Genomic DNA, 24,956 nt, shown 5'->3' with positions numbered 1-24,956 from the left:
AGAAGCAAAGGATTTCTGCAACCCACTCCTCCTCCTCAATGCAGCAGAAGGAAAAGAGGCCAAGAGCTAGCAATCAACGCTCAGCCTAACCTCAGGATGGACTGCGGTCCGATGCAATGACCACGCGCTCTGGAAGCAGAGAACTTGGGTTCCAATTTCACCTCTGACATTTACTGCTAATAGGATCCCAAGTCCCTTGGGCCTCAGTTTCCCCCTTTGTAAAGTAGGGGAATGAAGGGGGGGGTTGGATCGTATGACCATAGAATTTCAACGTGCCCCAGGGAAGGGACTATCATCTGGGGGTGGGGGGGGAGATGGTGGATATAGGGAGCCCGGGGTAGGAGAGAGGCCCGACTCCCACCCACCTCCGCCTGTGGTACGGCTTTAAAATACAGTCTAGTTTGTCATAGGCGGGCCCAGAGGCGCATGCGCACAGCCCCGACACCTTCTCCCTCCCTCTCTCCCTCTCCAGCCTTTTCCTTCGGTAAAACTTTTTTTTTTCTTAAACATTTTCAGGGGACTCGGCGCAGAGAGAAGCCGGGAGAGAGAAAGCACGAGAGACAGAGAGAGAGAGAGAGAGAGGCAGGCAGAAAGAGAGAGAGAGAGAGAGACAGAGAGAGAGAGAGAGAGAGAGAGAGAGAGAGAGAGAGAGAGAGAGAGAGAGAGAGAGAGAGAGAGAGAGAGAGAGAGAGAGAGAGAGAGAGAGAGAGAGAGAGAGAGAGAGAGAGAGAGAGAGAGAGAGAGGCAGGCAGAAAGAAAGATACAAAAAGAGACCGACGGAGAGAGGGGCTAGGGGTGAGGTGGGAAGGTAGACCATCTTTCCATCTTTCTCCTTCTGAGCCCAGGGAGCTTGGTGTTGGAACAGCAGCAGCAGCAGCAGCAGCGAGCGGCGCCGAGCCCACCGAACCAGCTCCGGAGCGTGGAGGCAGCAGAAGCGGCCCCTGGACACGCCGCTGCCGCCGCCCAGCGCTCACCCTACTGGCTCACTCTCTCTTTCCTCTTTTGCCCCGGACCGTAGCCGGAGTCCCAGTGACTTGTGCCTGGAGCCCCGGGAAAGCTGAGCTGCCACGGATCTCGGGAGCCCCGCCCCCACCACTCGCCTTTAGTCCCCGTTTTCTTCGCCCTTCGTTTTGAAAAAAAAAAAAAAGGAGGAGGGAGGAGGAGGAAGAGAGGGCAATTAAAAAGAAGAAAGAAGGACAGAAGGGAGGGGGGAGAGAAGAAACTTTCCCCCTGTTCAGCCCAAGGACCACCGGCCCCAGCCCCGGGGAAACGAGTTGAGTTCACCTTTTTAACTTTTTTCTCGGGACTCCTTTTCGCAACCCAAGTGTTCCCTACCCCAGTCCCGCGCCCAAAATGAAAGGACCGAAGCAGGGGGCGCCCAGTCATCCTCGGACCACTGAGTTTCCTGCTGCCTCTCCAGAAGAAAATCCCGGCGTGCCGGATTGTTTTGTCGCTTAAAATCTACAAGTGTGTGTGTATACACAAACGTGCACACGTACATACAACCGCGCGCGCGCGCGTACACACACACACACACACACACACACACACACACTCACAGGCGGAGGGACTAGAGCTCCGGAGCTAATGGTTCGGCCCCAGATCCAGAGAGGAGTCCAAGGGGAGGCGAGAAGAGCCTGAAGCTTGCACAGTCGTAGTGGAAAGAAAGGGGCACCTGGGTGGAGGATCGCTGCCCTCGGGGCAAGTGTGTGTCGTGGGGGCGGGCGGGCGGGGACGAGGGGGGATCTCACCCCCTTGTGAAAGACTTTTTTTTTATTTGTTGTAAAGTGTTTCTCACAATCACGCCCACATTTGGGGTTGGAAAGCCCTAATTACTGCCATCTCTGATGGACGTTGGGAACCCAGCCATCAGAAGAGCGCAGCTCGGCTCTACGGTCGCCAGGGCGCTAGCGCAGGACTCAGGTCCCTCTCCGCCGGTCCCTCTGCCCGCTGCCAGCCTCGTCCCCGGACTTTCTCCCCATCCCGGCCTCCAGGGCCTGGGCCGTGGCCAGCCCTTCCCCCGCGGCCCCGGCCGCGGTGCTGGACACCCGAGGCCCCTGTACTACCACTCTGGGCTCCGGAGCGGGCTCCCGCTGGGGCTGCTGTTGCTGCCGCCTCTGCTGCTGCCGCTACAGCCGCTGCTGCTCCCGCAATCGGCAGTCCCTGTTCTCGAAGACACCCACCCGGGACTGTGCGGTCTTGCCTGGCCCAACGCTGCTCCTCTGGGATTCCTGGGCTGCTTTCCCTGAGCTGGGGACTTTCATCCACCTCCAGCCCCTCTCCCCGTGAGCCATGGAGGTAGGTTCGAGGCTGCTCTCTCTCTCTCTTTCTCTGTCTCTGTCTCTGTGTCTCTGTCTCTCTCTCTCTCTCTCTCTCTCTCTCTCTCTCTCTCTCTCTCTCTCTCTCTCTCTCTCATTCTTTTCTATTTCTCTCCAAATTTTCTTACAACTCTCTACTCTGAAGTCGAAGTACTCTTGGGAATGGGGGGAGCAAGAGTAAGAGGGTGAAGAGTAGGAAGGCCAATGTTATTTCCTCTTTTCTTTCTCTCTTTCTTTTTTTTTCTTTTTCTTTTTTTTTTCCACCAGCAAGTTCGGGTCTTGGCTGTAAAGTGTATCAGTCACATACATGATAATTCCGCAATGTTCGGGCAGCCCCAAAGTGGAAGGGGCCAAGGCGCCCGAGGCCAGCCTCCATTCCTTTGGACCCCGAGGGCCGGGAGGAGGGAGTAGGCGAGAACAGCCCCAGGCCCTCCCTCGTTTCCCTCCCGCCTCACCTCCCCGTCCCCCCTGTAGCTCTCCCCTCCCAGTCTATTGCCCAGGAGGCCCGCCTGGGGAAGCACTGGCCCTTTAAGAGCGCCTGGCCCGAGCCTCTGCGGACACCCTGGGGCCCGAGGGGGCCGGCCTGCCTGCGTCCCGAGGATTAGTGGGAGCGCTTTGTGAGCGCCAGCCTCCCGCATTTTGCATCTGTGAGGGGGCCAGTCTCCTGGTTCAGGGATGGGGGAGCCTCCACACTCTACCCCCGCCCTACAGCCTCCCCCCTCCGTTTGACTTACTCCTTTTGAAGTTTTTCAGACTCCGCGCGGAATGGGGTAGGGGGGAGCGGGGAAGAAGTTTGATCGCTGGGGTTTGTTTGAATTGTCAGCTGTGCCCGGCCTCAGCAGAGCCCCGCACTCAGAGGGTCACCGAAAGGTCACTTTCACAGTCCCCCCACCCCCATCATCGCCCATCCCCCACTCCCCTTCCCCTCCGTAGTCCGTTCAGTTCTCCTGGTGCTGCCCTAGGTGCTCTCCCTTGGCGAAAGCCCTCTAGTGCCCTATTTCCTGGCCCGCGCCCTCTCGCCCTATTTCCAAGTGAGGAACGAGACCTGCCCCGGGGGTCAAGTCCTGAGAAAAGTGCTCCTCCACTGGAAAACCAAAACCCGCATTCGTCCCCCCTCCCCCGAGCACGAACGCATGCTCTCTCTCTCTCTCTCTCTCTCTCTCTCTCTCTCTCTCTCTCTCTCTCTCTCTCTCTCTCTCTCTCTCTCTCTCTCTCTCCCTCCTCCTCCTCTCTCCTCCCCGCCAATCCTCCATCAAACACCAGCTTGAATTCAGCTTAGCCCTGGGTTGGGTGAATGAGTGACAGTTTCTCCGGCAGCTTCCTTCTCTTCTTAAGTGGGCACCCCCGGGCTTGGAAGTCCTTTAGGAGCCTGCGGGAGCGATGCCACAGGGTTTCCTCGCCCCGCCCCCCCAAAGGCATCCAGATGTTGCAGCCAGGTTGCTAGACAACCTCTACCCAAGAAGGTTAAAGGGGACGGCCCCCGGGCTGCCACAGTGATCGGTGAAGTTCAACCCCCCCCCCCTTCAAGTGCACAGCTTGAAAGTGGGGAGACAGGAGCGTCAAACGGGGGAGGAGAAGGGATGCTGGCCAGGAGTGGAGGTCTGGCCGCAGCCCGCTCCGGTTGCATTTGCCGGGGGTTTGAATAAGAAAAGGACGTTCCCAGTCCCCTCTGCCCACAGCCTCCCAGCCTGTTTCACCCACCCCGGGTATTTAATGGCCTAAGCCGGGTCGAGTGGGTCTGTGAGCTCTCTCCCACCCTCCCTCGCTAGTTCTCTGCCTGGTTCGTTCTCGCTTCGTGGGGCGGTCCCCAGTGCCCCCTGTTGGCCACGCGGAGATAGGACTCCTCCCAGATATCCGATGCAGCCTCTTTCCTTACTCTCCCGCCTCTCCAAAGGCCACTTCTGGGCGCTGTAGGTCTTCTGAAGCTCCTCCGGGTGGCTCTCCGATTGGGGTAAAAGATGACTCTCCTCCATGGCCAAAGCGGACGCGATTGCCTGGCGGCCTCCGCAGCATCCCAAAGAAAGGGTCTTGAGCAGGTCGGTTGCCGGCAGCTGGGACGCTCAGTCTAAAAAGCACCTACTCACGCACAGGTCCCAGATTCTGGAGTCTCCTGCGCGCCCTGCGGCCCCCTGGGATCCACTCTCCCTCCGCCCCCACCCCCCAAGCCCCTTCTTCCAAGGCCCAGGGCTGGTTTGCAGAGATGCGAACTGGAGGTAGGAAGCTGGATAGGGTGTAAGGAAGAAGCGACTTAGGTAGAATAATGAGGCTCCTGCTGAAATATGTTTCTGGAGAGAGAAGGCTAATGGATGAAGAGTGTCAAAGTTGGCCTCCTTCTTCCCCCGCATTTCTCCATCCCTAGCTGGAGTTAGCTGGTTCTAGCCGAGCTCCTCGGATACTGATAGAAGGTGAGGGAACGCTTGTTTGCACTTCCTTAGTGTGAGCTCCCTTGGGGAAGCAGGGAGAGAGCACCGCGGCGTGCTAGCAATGCGCCCCGGGCTCCTTGCCACGCAGTCCCGGGGGCTCCAAAGAGGCAGGCGCCTGGAAGAAGGGAAGGTTGGGTGGGTCAGGGAACTCCAGGTTAATGATGCCCCTTTTGTCTACTGCCGGCGGCCTACTATTGCTCCAAGACCAAGCTGAGTAGCTCTCACTTTCTCTGACGTTGGGATCTCCTATTGTCAAGGAGATTGAAACTTTTTTGTTTGGTTGGTTTTTTCCTATGCAAAGCATTTCTGAATCTTGCCCTACCTCCGCATCTTAAAGCAAGATCTAAAATAGAGCTCATGGGATGGGTGGGGGCACCTACACACACACACACACACACACACACACACACACACACAGAGTTACATTTGTAATCCCTGAACCTTGGGAGTTTCCCATCATTGTTTTCTCCATTATGTGCTTGGGCCAGCCGGTGACCTTCCTTTGGCTACATATGTATGTAAACTTGGCTTTCCCCCCCTCCACCCCACCAGCCTTCCCTAAGCTCCAGCGATTTCCCAGAGATCTGGGGCCTCAGAGCCGCTGGAGAGCTGGGAGGAGGAACCGGGAAGGCGGCATAAAGAGCCTCGGAGCTGCCTGCGTAGCTGGAGGAGCCTCCAGATAGGATGGGGAACTGACGAGAAAGTCTGAGGGAAATGGGAGAGCTAAAGTTGGGGGTGCCTTAACAGAAGTCCTTCCCCTCCCATTCTGTGCTTGGGTGCCGTTAATTTCCGTTTTTCCTGCCACAAGCTGTGTGTGTATCGGAGCTCTGGCAGGTTTCAGGTTATCGTGAATTTCCTGTGAGTTGTAGTGACAGGTTTTCCTCCCTCCTCCCCCTTTCCTTCCCATCCGGGAGAATTAAGAGCACCTTTTTTTTTTTTTAACAGAATAGGGTGTCCCCAGCGTTGAGCGTCCTGCGGCAGGATAGATCCTGTCTGTACCCGGCAAACTGCACCTTCTCGTCCCATCTCTGGGAACCTGAGAAAGGGAGAGGGTCCCTAGGCTGCAGAAGAACCACATATCCCCCCAACAAGAGGAATATACACACACACACACACACCACACCACACCACACCTCACTTTCCCATTCAGAGTTTTCATGCAAAGCTTTCTTTCTAACTAGGGGACTCTCTTTACATTCCTCCCACCCCCCTCCCTTCAAAGATCCTGGGCCAGCTCCCGAACTTGACTTTCTCCAAGGCAGGACAGAGTAAGAAACGTGTTGAGCTCTTTCTTGCAGGAGGCCTACTCTAGGTCCTTTGGGCAACTGTATGATACACATTGCTTTCTCCTCCTTCTTGGCTTGTAGGGGCCTTCCAAAATAATAATAATAATAATAATAATAATAATAATAATAACAATAATAATAATGATACCTGGAGAATAATCTGCTGCGTGAGGGTGAGGGTTGGGGGTGGGGCTCTTTCAGAAAAAAGCAATAGAGCCAGCGGTTGCTTGGCCTCTTCGCTATCTCACTTTCCACCGCCTTCCTCGATTGTGACACAGAAACTTTCCCCTTTCCCTCTCCTCGTCCCCTACACCCATCCACCCCTTCCGCACCATTAATTTGGACTTTAGAGAAAGTCGTGGGGTGCCCTGGCTTTGTTACATCGATTGGAAGAACCGTGAACTTGCCCACTTCACTGTGGTAGGCTAGGGGCTCTCTTCATCTGTGTGGCTTTGCCGGTAACAAAGGGATCCATCCTCTTTAATCCTTGGGATCTGTTATCAATTTCTCCTGCTCTGCTCTCCCAGCCCCTCTCCGCATTAGCCTGGAAACCCTTCAACTCCATCCGTACATTTTATGCCTACACGTAAACACGTATGTTAGATGTGTGTGCATGTGCACACCACAGACTGCTTGCCCCCCCCCCCGCCTTCTCTCTCCCCCTTTCCCTCCCTCTCCCTCCCTCCCGCTGGGGTCGCCCCTTCTGGAAAATTTAAATGGGAACTTTGGCTGCGGGCAGACGCAGACAAACCCCCCACTCACTCCTCTTCCCCCAGTAAGTCCCGAAACTTGACACTTTGGGGCGGGGGAGAAGGGGAGAAGGAGCTGCTGAGCTTTGGGAAATGTGCCGGGGAGGGGAGGCTTCGCCCATCTAGCGGGGGGGGGGGGGAATGGGAGGCCAGGCTGGCCGCTACAGGCGGGACAGAGGGAGGGAAGCAGGCCCTGCCTGCTATCTGTCCCAGGGGAGCAGTGTTGGAGTGTTGGGAGTGGTGGTGGCAGGGGAGGGTGGGTAGGGAGCCTGGCGGCCGGGCAGCCTTCGTGGGTCTCCTCTGTCCTCCCCCTACCATCCCTAATTCCAACCTCCATGCTACCCTGGCTAGCTCTCTCTCACCCCCGAGCTGGCCTCCAGGCTCCGGGTCCCCGCCCTGCAGGCTCAGCCCTTGCGGCTGCCCGGAGACCTGGGAGGTTAGAAGACCAGAGGAGGTTCCGGAGGCCCGAGCTATTTGGAGGGCATCTCTGCATCTTTATCAGAATCTCCCCTCTTTTTCCTCCCTGGCGGAGGGAACCTCTGCTCCCTCTCTGAGTCATCCCCTCCCCCTACCAACCCTCTGCCCCCCGAATCAGCAGCACAGAGGGTACTCAGCTGTGCTGCCCACCCTCCCAGAAGAGGCTGCTTGCCTCCAGGGATTCACCAACAGCGCCCTGACCAATGTCCCTTGCCTCCTTTTGGAGAGATTGGAGCTTGGGCCACCTAGGCTCTGACAAACCCAGGAAAGGAAGCTGCGATGCCCTACGAGGCTCTGAACAGGAGGGAGAGACAACCCGGATGAGGACGCCCAAATTTGCCCCATCCCCTCAGCTGCTTCAGCTTTAGGGAAGGGGCCGATGGAGCAGGGAGAAGGGAAAGTCGGCCTTGGGGCGTGGACTTGCGAGTGTAACTGTGGGTAAATGACTGTCCCTGTGTCTGCCTGACCCTAGTCCTCAGCCCCTGCCCTCGTTTTCTTGCTGCCCTTTCCAATGTACAGTCCCCTGGCCCTAACGCCATGCTACCCCAGCCAGTCCCCAAACAGTCCCCCTTCCCCACTGCTGTCCAGGGCCGAAGGGGGTGGAGTGGCTTGTCCTCTTCTCCTTTGGGAAGGTTGCCCTCGTCCTTTCCCTCCTCCCCTTCATCCGCTCTTGAGAAAGTCCTAAACGAAACCTGCCCTGCCCGTGGCCATCTGGAAGTGGCTCTCCAACAAACCAGCCCATAAACTGATTATGGAGCATACGTTGTCAATTCGGAGTTAAATTTACCAGCTGGGTATCTCTCTCTCACTGGCCGCCTCCCCCCACCCCGCCCCCGCCCCGTACCCCTTTGCCCTTCCCTCCAGTTCTGTCCCCCACCCCCAGGTCCTCACCACCTCCCCGCCCTCCCTGGCTGCCCTCCCCCCAGTCGGCGCACAGTGAGCTTCTCTGCTCCCAGTCGGCTCCCCGAGCATCTGGCCATCTCTCTCCCTGGGATCCAGTCGGACTCCACTTGCTGGGTGCTGCAGGTCTGGGATGAGTGAGGGTGGTGGCACCCCTCATCGGATCTTTGCCTGCCCTTCTGGGGGAGCAGAGTAACTGAAAGTGGCGGGAGGCAAGGAAGAATACGGGAAAAGAGTGGAGGCTGCTGTCGGCTGGCTTGGCACCGGGCTGGGACGCAACAGCCCTGAGACATGTTTGTAATCGCTGGGCTGCTCCTCCGCAAGCAGCATCGCCCTGGAATAAGGTTTCCTCCTCCCGAGGCTGCGTGGGTGGATTAATTTGGAAAAGCAGCTGCCTATATCTTGCCATCAAAAACTCCCGGATAAGAGAAGGGACAGCCAGGCAGCCGGGCAGCAGGCAACTTCCAAGACCCAGGATGCTTCCCTTGTTTAAACTTGCAGGCTTGAAAATGAACTGAGAAACAATAAACATCTGCTCCCTCTTTCCCTCTCCAGAAGTCGATCGGAATATTGGTCCAAGGAGGTACTTTGGGATCAGCGGGCAGTGCCACTGCGATGCCTTCGAAGTTGTCTCTAGTGGCCTTGGCCATTTTCGTCTCTGTTACCCAAGTTGTGATAGAGGCCAGCTCTTGGTGGTAAGCACATCTGAAATGTGTGTGTATTTGCCGTCTCTTTTTCTGAAGTTCATGACAGCCAATATACTTAAGGCCAAAAATGTCCGTGGAGTTTCCTTGTGAGCATATCTATATGTACATTTATCATATGGAACATGCATATATTAATAGGTACTCTCCTCTCCTCCTTTTCTCTCTCTCTCTCTCTCTCTCTCTCTCTCTCTCTCTCTCTCTCTCTCTCTCTCTCTCTCTCTCTCTTATTTCCCCAGCATTGTGTAGATTATCTTAAGCTCCATGGGGAATATGCACATGTAACCTCGGAGATTTCTATAGGGCCCTTGTTAGGATGTGGGAGTGTGTGTGTTATACCCATGTAGTCTTAGTACTCTGTGCCATAAAGAGGAACAGAAATCCACTTCTCTAATCATTGTAAACCTATCTATAAATTTTTTTTGTCACCTCTCAGCAATAAAAGTGAGTTTCGACTTTTATTTTGTGTCACTCTAGGTTATTAACCTACAGGGTCCAAAAATAGGCAAAGTTCTGGGAAGACAGCTAAACCCTCCAAGTTGGGCTGAGGGGAAAAAAAAAAACTTGAAATAGTCACATCACCCCTGCTAGCCCCCCCCAAAAAAAAGATTTTTTGCAGTCATTGGTCTTCCAGACTGCAGTATATTCAGGAATGATTTATGACAGCTCTCTGGATTCTTCCCCCCTCCCTTAAATGAACCACATTTTTCTTACTGTCTAAGTTGACTGCTGCCTGACTGAATACCCTGTTTTAGTCCTTTGGGGTCATATAAGAAGCTCTTTAAAAAAATTCCCCCAAATAGTGCTTGGTTTCTGTAGTAGACTTTGTATACACACACATATAAACACATACATGTACACATATATGTATGCCTAGATGAGGTATATTGGATATTCTGTGTGTGTGTGTCTCTGTGTGTGTCTGTGTGTGTAGGTAATACTATCTTTATTTCTAACCTTGGTTATTCTGGGCTATTCTCAACTTTCAGTACAGTTACCTCCAAATAGGGTGAAGACACCCAGCGTGGAGGGAATCCCATCTTGCAGTTTGAATTCTTCCCTGAAGCCTCCACACTTTCTCTGGCATGTGCCTAAATAAATCTCTAAACCACCTGGGTCCAAGGATATTGAAGGAGAGGACAAGGCGGGGGTCGAAGGAACCAAGGCCAAGTGTGCCTGCTGGGCTCAGACAGCATGGGCCGCACCATTGAGCTGAAACACAGAACTTTTCCAAAACTCTCTTTTCACTTTGTCAAAAGGACCACCAGAGAAAGGCTATGTGTGTCCATAGATCCATGGAGGGCTGACATGCTTTAGGCGCTACCTGGAGAGCTAAACTGATCTTAAATCTCCAATGCTTGTCTCTCTCTCTCTCTACCCCCCCCCTTTAGGTCATTAGGCATGAATAACCCTGTTCAGATGTCAGAAGTCTATATCATAGGAGCTCAGCCCCTGTGTAGCCAACTGGCAGGGCTCTCTCAAGGCCAGAAGAAACTCTGTCATCTATATCAAGACCACATGCAATACATTGGAGAAGGAGCAAAAACGGGCATTAAGGAGTGCCAGTACCAATTCCGACACAGACGATGGAATTGTAGCACTGTGGACAACACCTCTGTTTTCGGAAGGGTCATGCAGATAGGTAGGAAACAAATTTTTATTCTCCCCCACTCCCAAGCCATTTGTTGGAAATACACATTTATTCCAATTTACTCCAAAGCCTGCTTACTGTTCTCTTCTGGTTTTTTGCACAATATGGTTTTAGATCTTTTATTTCTGTTGTTATCGCTGGTAGTGCCAGGGTTATGTTATTAATAACAGTAATTTAGGCTGAATGAGTTTGCCAACAGTTTTTATTCCTGCTTGATGTTCTCAACATAGCGATGCCCTGGATCTCAGCACTCTTCTGACCGGAGCAATCCGGCTTCTTTTTGGTTTTCCAAAAGTGGACGGCAAGGGTGCTGGCATTTGGGGGGTTGGGATTCAAAAACTTGTGTGGTTTTCAGAAGTTGCCTAGCTTCTGAAACAATTAATATCACCCTAGCAGCAAGCTGAAAGCTTTTGATTGTAAGAGTGCTTAGCTTTAGAGCAAAAGAAAAGAAATACCTGGTATATAGAGATTTTTCCTGTAGACGGAACATGAAAAAAAAATTTGTGTGGTCATTGGTGAGGGGAGTTTTAGTAAAAAGAGAAATAATTTAAGTGTCTTCTTTGGTACTTGTTGGAAAAGGGCATGGGAGGCATCTCAACTGAGAATTTCCAGTTAGAAATAAAGATTGATGCTGCTCAAAGTTCCAGTCTGTGATTTTAAACAACCTGTTATTTGAGACTTTGTCTTTCAAACTAGCAGGAATGATATTAAATAGGATCAAAGATAAAGGTCTAAAAAATCGATTACTCTTTAGTTTGGTTTAAGAGAAAATGGTACACTCTAGCAAATATGGTTCTATGCTTATTCCCGAGTACGAATATTCTTGGAGTCTCTTTATTTTTATTCCTACAAACCATTGAAATGACTATGAGTGCAATTTACAAGAAGATGAAATTTATCAAGGCAATTAGTCTCTCCTTCTGACTCCCATAGAAAATGGAGCTTCAGATCAATCAGGGATGGCAAGAATACGTTAAGAAACCTGAAAAGTTCATTCACTGAGAACAAAAAGATGGGCTGTCACTGGACATCATGTGTGCCTGCTTCATAAACTAAAAGAATACATGACTGGAAGCCATTCTACTAATGGAATGGAAAAAAAATAGTGTGCATTTTCAGCCCGCAAAGTTTTGTAGGACTTTATCCGTTCTGTTAATGATTGAAATGTAACAAATTTATTTGTAAGGGTCTCAGTCTAGGAATACTGAGTTGGTGGGCTGTGGTATGTGGGATATCTCAGAGGGTGTCTTTGCTCATATGGTGAAGGGTGTATGGGCCACATGAAGTGGTGTGGGACAAACCAGGTGTCAGCTGCATAGTGCTTTGTGACTTGTGGGTGTTTGAATGTCTTCGGTTCTTCAACACAGCACAGAAGTGTCCTGTTCTCAAATACGAGAACATACACTCTTGTTGTATTCTTCAGCAATATATGTTAGCATATATGCTATGGTAATGAGAGTACTGGGTGGTGGAGGGGAATGGGTGGTAATGGGGGTAGTTCCTCAGGGTAGTCACTCGAATAGCGCCTTTGTTTCAAGCTCAATTCATGAGCGTCTTCCATCCATGGAACACTCTATACCACAAGCTTCAGAAAAAGCTATCATTTACTAAGAGAATTTGAGGTCTGAAGGCAAACCTATTGCAAGTGTGGTCCAGGAGCCAAGAACCACCTTCCTCGAGAACAAGTAGAAGGCTTTTCACCAGAGCATAATTTAATTGTCCCTTGACAGCATTTCCTGATGCCTGACTCCTGTTTGGGTTCATGGGAAGTGGGTGGGTTGATGGGGAGGGGTGTGTCCAGACTCTGGAGAAGGCTCCCTTCTTGATATCTTTGAGTCAGCTGATATCCTGGACCGATGAGAGGAGAACTTCCGGGAGCTTCTCCTGCCAAACTATTGATCATGGCCTTCAGCAAGTTTCAGAAAGTCATCAGCTTCTCTAAGCAAAAAACAGCCAACACATCCACTATCAGAATGAGGAAGGCAGAGGGGGATATAGGAAGATGCTTCTTTTGGTTTAACAAGAGGAAGTGGGGGAGGGAGGTGTGGTATACCCTGATCAAAAAGACTGCCAGGTAAATAAGATCTAGGGGAATTCCCTCTCCCCCCATCTCGCCAGGAGTGAGAAAGTTACTTAATTTGGATTTATCCACAATAAATGTTTGTTTGAGGAGGATTTACTGAGAAAGAAGGCAGACAGTCTGTTGGTGGAAAGGGAACGAAACACACAAGTGTGTGTGTGTGTGTGTGTGTGTGTGTGTGTGTGTGTGTGTGCCTAATACATCAGGCAAATTGTTCAGAAACAATTAATCCATGTGAAAACCTGACCCTATAATGGGACCAGTGTCAAGGAAGCTTAGGGTGATATGCCTGACCCCTGTCCTCTTTAACTTAGACACCTCATTTTTCTTACGTGTCAATGCCTTCGAGACACTCGGTACAACAAGGACTCATTAGAGACTCTTTTTTCCATCTAAAAAAAGAGTTTCTCATTTTTCATTAAATAGTCTCCCCCTAAGCTTTTCAGCCCCTGCGTTCTTTGTTTTCACAGAGGGCAAAGATGTTTTGAAAACTCAGCATCATTTAGGGGGATGGGGAGATGGTAAAAGGAAGTATTTCACACAGAAGGATACCAAATTGGATCAGAGGTATTGCAGAATAAAAGAGCAAACTGATTGGTGTTGAGCTAAAAATGCACATTTTCCAAAGGATAGTATTTCTTTCAGGGACTAATTTGCTTTTAGGTTTCTCTGCCCCAGTTATTTCTTGTATTTGAGGAAAATGTAAATTTTGAGAAGAGAGTCTCTTTCTATACATTCAAAATCACAGAGCCAGTTTCCCATTGTAACTTGGAAAACACACACACACATACATACATACTTATGTGAGTATACACACATATATGGAGAGAGAGACAGAGAGAAAAGGTACTTTCTTTGAGGTCATCTATAACAGGGTGTTTTTTCGTTTTCGTTTTTTGTTTTTTTTTTAACCCTTTTTGGTATCTTTGACCCCTAGGGCAGGACTTAGGTGAAGCCTATGGACCTGTACTGCTAATCATATTAAATGTATAAGATAAAATACATAGGATCACCAAGGAAACCAATTATTTTGAAATACCATTATTTTAAAGACTTCATGGCCTTCAAGTTAAGAACTGCTAATCTAGTTCAAATTCTTCCTTTCACAGATGAGGAAAATGAGATTGTGAAAGAGATAAAATGACTGACCTAGGGTCGTATAAATGTCAGATGTGGGATTTGAACCCAGGTCTTGATAAAACTCTACACCATGCTAGTGTGTGTATGTGTGTGTGTGTGTGTGTTGATTTATTGGTTAGGAGGGACTTGTGATTTCATCCTCCTAGGGGACTCCTGGTCCCCAAGGACTCTTACTGCCTGTGTAGATCAACATCTCCTCTGTGATTTGTGGGCTTAAACACTTGTCTGGAACACAGAAAGTTTGGACTTTTCTAAGATCAAATCACTAGTAGGTGCTAGGCAGGCTGTGACCCCAGACCTCTCTGGCCCCGGAGCTGATTATTACACTGAATCGCTTTATAGATACACAAGGCATTGCATTTGTACATAGATATGTATACATGTGCAAATGCACATAGATACATGTAGAGTTTTAAAACGAGTGTATGTATATGAGAATACGCATGTAGACATACAGCTGGGTTTTATTTTATAAAGGCCTTTTGTGTCCTTTATAAAGAGTATGGTTCTGCCTTCTCACTTCATATTGATTTGTTTTCATCTCTTCTCCACTGAGTTCAGGGCTTCCAATTCTGGTGTTTTCCCATCTGAAGAACAGAACCCTAATGCCCTGTCTGCCTATTCCTATTTCTGCTTTCCTTTTCTTGCCTACCCCCACCCCAAGTTCAAGTCCAAGATAGATATGACGTCCCCCCCCCAGTCACTCATTTGGATTCTGCTTCTCCATGGCAGGAAATGCCAACCACGGGCTCACTCCCTGAGTTATTTATTTTCCAAATGTGTGAGGGAGGCTCTGGCTGCAAATCGGAACTCTCACCATTCCTAGAAAAGGGAATTAGGGCTGTGTTGAGGAGAGGTCCAAGAAGAGGGGAGCCGAATGCTGTTTGGGTTTGGGACTGAGGGGTTGGTCAAAGCCGCTTCTGCTGCTCTCAAAGGGACTCCAGAGCTAGCTCTCAGAAGAGGCTGTAGAAGAAACAGGCCCTGAGCCATAGAATCCTGCCCTTACCACTCATTCTCCAGTGGCAATTTTAGGCCCATCTAGTCTAATCTTGCATGTTACAGATGAAGAGACTGAGGCCCTCCCAGGATTTTGACCACCTCTGTGTTTACTTTATCCTTGCCTCCCCTTCTTCAACCCCTGAGCCATAAGACTTCATACTTTAGTGGTTTCTTCTAACACAAGTAAATTTCCCCACAGAGCCGTGGAATTCCAAGGTAGTTTGGGAAGGCTCTTACCCCATCTTTTCAGTTCCTTGCCCACTTTAGGGTTAATCTGGATTTTTATTTTAATATCCAAGGCTGCTGACCATAAAGATTTCCTGCTTTAGAGTGGGGAGGACAAAGGGCTCTTGCTCGTTTTTTTCCTCTCTGAATTTTCGTCCTGGGGCCAAAGACTGCCGTGCTAACACAGCAGACTCAAAGCTGTAGGCTCCTGCTGAAGCACACACATGAAAAACTGGAAATTGGGAACTTGAGTTCCCAGCTATGTGACTTCGGGGAATCCACTTAGCCTCTCAAGGGTTCATTGCCCTCACCTGCAGTTGAAGGATGTGAATGGGAAGGCCTCTTGAGGCTCCCTTCAGCTTCTCTCTATGGTCCTGTGATTAGGAAAGAGAGAGAAACAGTGAATTTTATGTTAATTCTCTAGCTGGGGCTATTAGCAGTCATTCAGAAAGAGGTTATGTGGGTCTTCTATTGAAAAAAAAAAGCCAGTAATGTCATTGTTTTGGGACAGGGCAGAAGTGATAGGACAACCAAGGTCTCCCGTGTCTCTGCTAAAACCTCCCCACTCAACGGGGAATTTTCTGGCATTTCAAAGCTGTCCTTAGGGTCCTTCTGTCTGCTATTTCAGTCATGAATTTGGGGCATGAGGGATGGAAGAGCCTGGCCCTTCCACTTGAGGGATGCAGAATCTGAGGCCCAGGGCTGTTGGGACCTGTTCCAGGTTCACAGGCAGCAGGACTAGGACCTAAAACCCAGTTGCTCTGACTCTAAACCCAGCACTCTTTGTTGTTCGGCCTCTGCTGGGGACGACATATGATCTCGCTTCCCCGGTGCTCACTGGTCTCTGCTTTGCTTACAGGGAGCAGGGAGACGGCCTTCACTTACGCAGTCAGTGCTGCCGGGGTGGTGAACGCCATGAGCCGGGCCTGCAGGGAAGGGGAACTGTCCACCTGTGGCTGCAGCCGGGCTGCCCGGCCCAAAGACTTGCCCCGGGACTGGCTTTGGGGAGGTTGTGGGGATAACATCGACTATGGGTACCGCTTTGCCAAGGAGTTTGTAGATGCTCGGGAGCGGGAGAGAATCCATTCCAAGGGCTCCTACGAAAGTGCCCGGACCCTAATGAACCTGCACAACAATGAAGCTGGAAGGAGGGTGAGTAGCCCACAGTGGATTAAGCCCTGCACCTCTCCCTGGGTGCCCACCTGGGCCAACCCTATACCTCCTCCTCTTGCGAAGCGAGTCCTGGCTGCCTACCCAGACATGCTCTCCACCTTGCTGCTCCTCGTATGCTTCCCCAGAGAGAAGCCAGAAGCATGGCAGCTCAGCCGGAGACGAGCCCTCTGGCGCTGGCTTTCTTTCCCCCTAGAAGGCGCTTGAGCGTGTTGCTTTACCAAGGACATATTTTCCCAGCTTTTTAAATTAACTCCCAGTGAAATCTGCCGGTGAGCTCAGACATAAAATTCTTAATACCCGACTTTACACGCCCCGCCCCCGCCCCCCAATGGCGAATCGACATATTTGTGGTTGGCTAGCATTCTGGGAAGGGGTAAGATCTTGCTTGGGACCCTCCTGAAGAAGTTATTTTAGTGGATGCCCAGCTGAGCAGGACCCCTCTCTCCCCAGGTTTCAGCCTCTGGCTCTTTCCTTGCCTGCCGGGGCCCCTCCCTTTCTGAAATTAGATCACTCACCTTAGACTCTGACTTAAAAAAAAATTCTAAGAAAGCTGCTGGGTTTTCAACAGTTTGGAATTTTATAGGTCTGACAGGCTGGCCAATCACAAGAGACACTCGGGAGGGAAGAAAAGAGCTCAAAATGTCCCTGAGAAGAATGTTCATGCAGGGTGCTATAAACCTCGGCCGCCGCCATGCTCCCGCTTCTCCTCCCTCCCCCTCCCCCAGGCCCCTCGTGAGGATATGAAAAGCTTCTCCACAATATTTAAAAACACCCCCCCTTTTTTTTCCTGTGGTTAAACACATGGTTTTTTATGGTTTCTTTAAAACGTTTGAATGAAAGGGTGTAAACTTTTCTTAACACTGGCAACTCAGAAAGCCAGAGTCATTATTTTTTCATAGTAGATTCCAGAAACCTTCGCCTGGAGACTTTACGCTTCTGCGTTTTGAGGTGAAGAAGGGAGAAAGATAATCACGAGGCCCAGCCTGTTGGAGCTGGAGGGGTCTTAAGAGCTCCTCCAGGGACAGCCTCTCCTTTTAGATATGGGAACACTGAGGCAGCCCCAGGGGACAGGGAGAGATCAGGTGGATTGCTGTGGGGACTAGTCATTTTGAGGTCCATTGCAAGGGCAACAGAGGTCAAATGAAGGGAGAGCTTGTTGCCTTGTGTTAACTGTCTTCTCCTGGGTGACACCCAAGCATTGGGTGGCCACAGCATTGGGCCTATTTTCATTGTTATTGGGATAAATGGTGAATTTCCTTAGGGAGCCAGGCAGCATCAAAACCCTGACCTTGGCCCCTTTGGGGTTCATTTGGGTGGCTGCCTCCATCACCAACCTCAGGGTGGGCCTTTTGTCCTGGACATTGCTTGAAGTCTCCTTTTAAATGACTTAGGAAGAAAAGAATGTCATTTAGGATGGGAACTGATTCTCCAGCCATGCCCCAGTTCCTAGAAAAGTGGCCCCCCACCCCCCTACCTGGCCACCTCGTGAAGGAATGAGAACAGACCCTGGGCAACAGTAAAAGCATCTGGATAGGGGCCTTTGCTGGCAGGCCTCGAGGCATCCAACCAAGAAGTACAAGTTTTTTGGCTATTGGGTGGATATTCCTATGTGATTGACATTCTTAAAGGTCCTTGTTAGGACCACCTCCCAGCCCCACCCCATTACCTACACCCATAATCAGCATGAAACAGTAGTGATGGTCTTTAAGGCACTGAGTTTTAATGGGTAAGGAGGGACATGTCCTCCCCATGAAGATCCCCATCTTTTTAGCTCTGAGTCCTTTAATGGCCTTGGGACACTGTGTAGCACGGTTGGCTCTAGGAAGTTGAGTTCCCAGAGAGGCCACCTTCTAACCTCTGAGTCTGCAGGTCACCTTCCCCCTTGGTAACTATACTGCCAATGCCTGCCCTATCAACTACTTTTGCCCCAGGTAAATGGCTCTACCACCCCCACTTTTTTATGAGCCCAGGAAATGTGTACCAAACTGGTCTCTAAGCAAGTGTCCATGCTGTCTGGATTAGATGACATTTTACCACAACATACTGATCCGCTGGCTTCTCTCTCTCTCTCTCTCTCTCCTTATGTTCTCTGTCTCTCTTCCTCATCTCTTCTTCCTTCCTTCCTTCCTTTTGGTCATCTTTCTTTCCCTCTGTCTTTCTTTCTCCTTTCCCAGACGGTCTATAACTTGGCAGATGTGGCCTGCAAGTGCCATGGGGTGTCGGGCTCTTGTAGCCTGAAGACTTGTTGGCTACAGCTGGCTGATTTCCGGAAAGTAGGGGATGCCCTGAAGGAGAAATACGACAGCGCCGCGGCCATGAAACTCAACAGCCGGGGCAAACTGGTGCAAGTCAACAGCCGTTTCAACACGCCCACCACCCAGGACCTGGTCTACATCGACCCGAGCCCGGACTACTGTGTACGCAATGAGAGCACGGGGTCCCTGGGCACGCAGGGCCGGCTCTGCAATAAGACCTCGGAAGGCATGGATGGCTGCGAGCTCATGTGCTGCGGCCGCGGCTACGACCAGTTCAAGACGGTCCAGACAGAACGCTGCCACTGCAAATTTCACTGGTGCTGTTATGTCAAATGCAAGAAATGTACTGAGATCGTGGACCAGTTTGTGTGCAAATAGCAGGGCTGCTGCCTCCAGCAGGGGGCACCCTCTCCACCCCAGGACTATTCTCCACTTTATTTATAGAGCGCTCAATGATGTCTTTGACCCTCCTCACACCTCTCTACCCCAGGTTGCAAATAGAAGCAACTAGAACCATTTTCTGCTCCCATTCAAGAACTATGTGGTTTATTATTGTTATTATTATTGTTATTGTTATTATTATTATTTGGCAAAAAAGTTGGGGGGGCACACCAAGAAAATATTTATTTTATGGGGAAAAGGTGGAAATGAGACTTGTGATAGTGCAGAATGAGGGGAAATCAAACCTATCCCAATGTAAGGACATGGGACATAGCTCACAGAGAGGAGGAAAAGGAACCTGTATCTCGTCTCCTTCCTTTGTCCCCAGGATCCCTGCATGGTGGGATTCAGATGGGACACAGTGGTCCGCATCTCTGTCTGGCTTAGCATCCTCAGCCAAATTGAATTGTGCCTGTTATATCACTAAGACAGCCCCGCACAGGTCTCATGAAACCAACGCTCATCCTGGAATAGGGGATGGGGGAGGCATTGCCAAAGCTATTTCTCTCTTCCAAAGGGTGATGGGATCCTTGGAACGCAGCAGAGAAGATCCAGCATCACTCAGGGGGCAAGGTGTCTGATGGGTATTCTTTCCACCTGCCTGATGTTCTTTGTCATTGAACAACTTTGTTCTAATAGTGAAATCTAGAGGAGGGTGAGAGTGGGAAGGAATTTAAATAAATACCTTTAATGCCAAGGTCAGGTCAATAGTTTGAAACCCTGTGGATACATCTCATTTGTGAGATGGAAGAGGCCTCCAGCCTCAAAGAACCATCTTTTTCTTCAAGGGCATCTTCTTCTTCCTCCCTTTTTTACTTTAAAGGAAAAACAAAGCATTTCCCATAGAAGTACCTGGTTAACCAGTGACAGGAGTGAGAATGAGCGAGCATTACAATGTCCCACCTGGCCCAAACCTGCCAGAAGGCCTCTGTCCTTCGGTGCACAACTGGGATGGCCCCAGCCAGAAAAAGGTATTTCCGAAAACCGGTTTCCCCTGATCCAACCCCCAGCCCTCCCTGATCCTGGGCTGTGACGGCTGGCCGCCTTCCCCAAATGCACCTCCGCATCCCTCCCCTGTGATTTTTACAAGAGGAAATGAATCATGCTAGCCACCTTCTGAGAACTCTGAATTCCTCATGGACTTTCTGTAAAGAGTCTTATTCAGAGGAGATGAGAGCTTTATATTTTAATGACTCTTATGTGGCTAATTCACTTCAAGGAGGTGTTGCAGCAATATAAGTTATGACCCTGTGTTTTGACGATACATTCTTACCTCTTGTAATAATAGGCAGACAGACACTCTAGGAACTCAGAAAGGACTTGGACAGGGGAATCTAGATGGGGAAATGTGTTCTGATGGTGCCTGATATCTCAAAGTTTTTTTGTACATAATATATATATATATATATATATATATAATATACATATATAAATATAAATATATCTTAATACAGCCAGTGATCTGAACTTTTACAGCTTACTATGGGGCTGCTTGTCAATTTGGGGCAATGGAGGCCTCTTTTTAGTACAAAGCAGTTAGGGTTTTTATGGTAATGATTTTTTGAGTCGGGGTTTGATGTGATGATGTCACACACAGGTGTTCTTTCCTAGGGTTTGGGGCTATGAACGAGGTATGATTTACATAAGGTCTCGAGGGTTAGAAGACATCTTTTTCCCACCCTCCCTGATTCTGTCCTGTTTCCTTTCAATTTCCTGAGAGGGCATTACTGACCACTGAAAAGGAGAAAGAGCAGAATTTACCAGTATCCTTGATTGGCCCCTTTTGCCCATGTATTTCTTTAAATGGGAATACAGACCTTTTAGAGTTCTTGAAAACTAACCAAAAAATAACAAACTCAGCTCACAGCATATCTGGTGTTGTTGTCTAAGACAGCTCTTTCAATCCAAATCCCCCGGAATCTGGCCTTCAGTATTTTGTCTCCATGATACTCTCCTCTGACAATCCTGAGAGAGTAATTCTTCCCAGGTCCAGTGCTGGTAGGATGCCCAGCTTTTCCATCATTTCTCAGCTTCTTAATCCACACTTTCTCACTTTTAATTTATTGTACAAGGACATAAATTTATCCTTCATTGGTGGAGATTGCTAACAAAATATCTTAAAGTAGAAAAACACCAATTTGTTGAAGACGTCACTTTTGGGAGTGTTTTCTACAAAAAACCATGAATTAGGTTTTTTTTTCTCCTTTGATAAACCAGAGTTTTTTAAATTAAAACTTTTTTGAGTGATCATGTTCTTGAAGAGAGCTGAGTTGAACAATCCTAACTATTAAACAATATTTAATGTAATATATTTTACTGGTCTTTCAGATATTCTGTAAATCTCCTCTTCCCTATCCTTTCTTTTGGACATTTAATGTACATATTTCTGCCTTGTGTGATTTGTAAATTTCACTGGTCTAAGATATAAGCAATGAAAGGCTTCTGTGGTGATGAAAGATAGACTATAAAATAAAACATTGGTTGTATATTGGTAAGTGGTTTTAATTGTCCTTTAGATTATGCCTAGGGAGGTTATCAGAGAAATGAAGAAGAGGTTAGGTTGCTGAGATGATTATTTTTTAAATAGGAAAGTGAAGCATTTGGGCCAAATCCAAATTGTTTTGATGCTTATAGATAATGGTAAATGGAGTCTGCCTGAGAGGGAGCCTTCTCTTCCTATCTATGAACCTCACAAACCCCACGCAGATGGTCCAAAGCTGGTAGAGGAGGTCATACATTCTCTGAGCACCACGCTGATTCTATCATTGTCTCAGAGCAGTGTTGGGATTTGCAGAGCTCTTTAGAAGGGCGAGAAGAAAGATGCTTTTTTTTTTTTACGAGATTTGTCGTCCCAGAAGATATATCTCCGTGGTTTCCATCGAAACTGTGGGACTTCTTTATTGGACTTTGACTGTGCACTGTGGGACTGGCTGGCAGCGCCCCTTGAAAGAAACCTTGATAGAAAGCTGAATTCAGGCCCAGGAGGGCAAAGAAGGTTCGTTTTTAGGACATGCAATTAACAGAAACATATGTACTTGAAAAAAAAATCTTAAATCTATACCAGGCTGGAAAGAGATTGATAAATCAGTGGCTTTTTTTTTAGGATAACCTTGTAACATATTGAAACCTTTCAGAGATGCCAAGAATGCATTATTCCACAGAAAAACAGTAGGCCAACATATAGAGTGTTTAAAATAGCAGCATTTCTGGGCAAATGTAAACGCTTGTGGTTCTATTACTAACATCTGTTTCAGTTTTCCTTCATTTGTATATTGACCAGTATTCATTGTTGCAAAAACATAGCCTCTATTTAGGAGTGTCAGCAATTTTAAATATATATATATATATATATATATATATAATATATATATGTGTGTGTGTGTGTGTGTGTGTGTGTGTGTGTGTGTGTGCATTTGCATATATATATACACATATGCATATATACACACATACATACACATGTATATGTATATATGTGTACATATATATACACACATATATAAATATTCATACTGGAGTACATTCAAGACCTTTCCAATATGGGAAAATGAATATAGATATATAGATATAGATATCTATATCTATATCTATATCTATATCTATATCTATATATCTATATATATATCTATATGGCCCCAGCCAAACAGGCCAGGTTCAAAATAGTCATTATGGACTCCAGGAGAAAGGGAGGCTGTTTGAAGTTGCTGAGTTTATCTGTTCAGTTCTGTAAGCTGTTGCTGCCGATACCCCTAGCCTGGCACCAGAAAATGTGTTTGGAATCCAGCCAACCCCTTGGTTTTATGTGGTGCTGCCAATACTGGTTCCCAAGCCAGTTTTGCAAAAACATTTCTTAGAGCTTCTGGTATTGCCAAAGACCCAACAACAGTGAAGAATCTTGAAAGAGTGAACTCCAGGCAAGAGACTTGTCCTGGAGGGGAATGATTTCCTGTGCTTTGTGGCTGAGAGCGAAAGATGGTCATTGGAGAAAACAGGCCCCCTCCCCCAGAGCTGGTGGTACATAATATAAAATATACATATATATGATATATATTATATATATATAACTTGAAGCATATATGTAATGCAAATAAGCACCAAAGCACATGTCTAAAATATTGCATTGTCACTGTAAAATATACATTTAAAATATTTATTAAAAAGAAGTTTATTCTAGTCTCCCCCCTCCTGCATGGAACGGTGAAGAATAGATGCAGTCCTTTTGAAAGCAAGGTGAGGAAATGCAATATAGTACTTTGGATTTAAAGTTTTTGGGGGAAGACAGGGAGTTCAATTTTTTTTAAGAAAGGAGTTCTGTTTTCCTGCACGCACTCAGGTTCCAACCGATAATCTGAAATAGCTTGATGTTACTTTGCTTTAAGAAAATATTCTCATGTTAGTCACCTGAAAAAAAAAGGGGGGGGAAATGGTCGTGATGGGATCCAGAGCAATGGACAGGTATGCCTTGTCTAATGGTGTATTCATGGGAATCTAACAGTGGATTAAAATGCCTTCGGTTCAAAAGTGGAATGAAAAAGATAGAGAAAAGTATCCTCTTAAGCCGTTTCAAATGCAGTGTAAAATTTGCTGGGATAGATATGAGATAAAGATTATTTATTTTTGTTCATATCATGTACCTTTTCTATTAAAATCATTTGATAAAACACAGTGCAGTTGCGTGTGTGCTTAGCAGCTAACCTTGACCGCTGGTAAGGTGTACCAAAGGCAAGGAGAAAGACAACCCTTGGTGTCATCTGGAAACCACCCCTTCGTAGGGAAACCTACTAAGTAGAAGGAAACCACCCCTACTAAGTCATGACACCTATTTTGCATGACAATGTACATCTTTTTCTTGTTGTTGATCTTTCTATTTCTACTTATTTACCAGAAGCCAAATTTAGAACTGAAAGGAACCTTGGAGACAGGCTAGCCTAGTCTCACCTCTCACATTTTGCAGAGGGGGAAATGAAAGCGTAGGGAGGTTCCATGTCTTTCACAAGGTTACACTGCTTAGTAAAGGACAGCTCTGGAGTGTTCCCTCCAACCTTCGTGCGGCTGTGGACAGGCTACTAATAGTCGGGGAACTCCTTTCCAGCAGATTCAGAGACGAGGGACGTCAGTGAGTCCGGGCTTCCTGGAGGATCAGAGGGTGAAAGGGGGGGGGGTGTAGACAGATTGCTTCGCGGAGTCCAAGTCCTTCGATTGCATTAGAACGTCCCAGTGGATCGCCAAGTCAGGACTTAATGGCAGCAGAAGCTCACTAGCAAACAGGATCCCGCCTGCCCCCTCCCCTGCCCCGCCCCCTCACCGCCCCCAACCAATTACTACTGGTTAGTTTGAGGCTTCAGTTCATTTTTTTTTTTTTACTTCTTTAACCAAACCAAGGAATTTCTATGTGGCCCATAACTGTCCTAGCCTTAAAAAAAATCTTGTCTCTATTTTGAGATGGCCAGCTACATAAGAGAAAGTATCAGAGAAATCGATGTGGAGAAAACTGATATTTAACTCAGAAAACCAATGCCATCCTTTCCTGGCTTATTAAAATACCTGTGCCTTTCATTGGTGGGAAAGTAAGGAGAGAAGACCTGGCTTTGAGTTTTCCCTGTTACTCACTGGCTGTGTGAACCTGGGGAGGTTACTTACTCTGGGCCTGAGATTCTTGAATTGTAAATGAGGAGAATACACTAAACGACCTCCACGATCCCTTCTGGTTCCCAACCTGTGAACCAATGACCAGCCAGAGTCACTGGCTCTGTGGCCATGCGCCCAAGTATCAAGAAAACACATGGGGTGAATGCCCTGTGGAGGGTTCTGAGAAGACACTGACTGAAATCACCCAGGATGGGAAGGGATGGAAGAGCACTGATCTGAGAAGAGGCACCGACATCAGGGAGATCACCTGCCTGCCAGAGTGCTAAGATACTGTAGTAGCCAACCTTCCTTTAGGCGGAAAAAGAATGATGATAAGCATAAGCACTTTACCAATCACTTGGTATAAGTTGCCTCTGTCCTTGGGCAAAGGGTGTGTGTATGTGTACGAGTGTACACAGGGAAGTCAACCTAGACAGCAGTAAACATCTGTAGAAGAGGGAAGAAGGGAAAGGACTCACCTAAAGAAGTATTTATTAAGTACTTACT

At 48.4% G+C, this 24,956-nt stretch overlaps 1 protein-coding gene across 1 annotated transcript; it reads left to right on the top strand.

Moving 5' to 3' along the window:
- Positions 1–1,731: 1,731 nt before the first annotated feature.
- WNT5A (Wnt family member 5A) lies at positions 1,732–23,486 on the top strand. Its single transcript, XM_020970603.2, has 5 exons — positions 1,732–2,298; positions 8,709–8,848; positions 10,249–10,499; positions 15,812–16,104; positions 18,300–23,486. Exons 1-5 carry the CDS (start codon positions 2,293–2,295, stop codon positions 18,756–18,758), a joined length of 1,149 nt encoding a protein of 382 aa, XP_020826262.1. The 5' UTR covers positions 1,732–2,292; the 3' UTR covers positions 18,759–23,486.
- Positions 23,487–24,956: the final 1,470 nt, after the last annotated feature.

This window comes from Phascolarctos cinereus, unplaced genomic scaffold (assembly GCF_003287225.1).
Source record: "Phascolarctos cinereus isolate Bilbo 61053 unplaced genomic scaffold, phaCin_HiC Scaffold_4;HRSCAF=312, whole genome shotgun sequence".
Lineage (NCBI taxonomy): Eukaryota > Metazoa > Chordata > Mammalia > Diprotodontia > Phascolarctidae > Phascolarctos > Phascolarctos cinereus.
Note: the sequence above shows the minus strand (reverse complement) of the source record. Positions and strands in the feature narration are given on the sequence as shown.

Coding starts and splice junctions, on each gene's coding strand:
- WNT5A (XM_020970603.2), top strand. Junction 8,849..10,248: donor ATAGAGGCCAGCTCTTGGTG/GTAAGCACATCT, acceptor CCCCCCCTTTAG/GTCATTAGGCATGAATAACC. Junction 10,500..15,811: donor CGGAAGGGTCATGCAGATAG/GTAGGAAACAAA, acceptor CTTTGCTTACAG/GGAGCAGGGAGACGGCCTTC.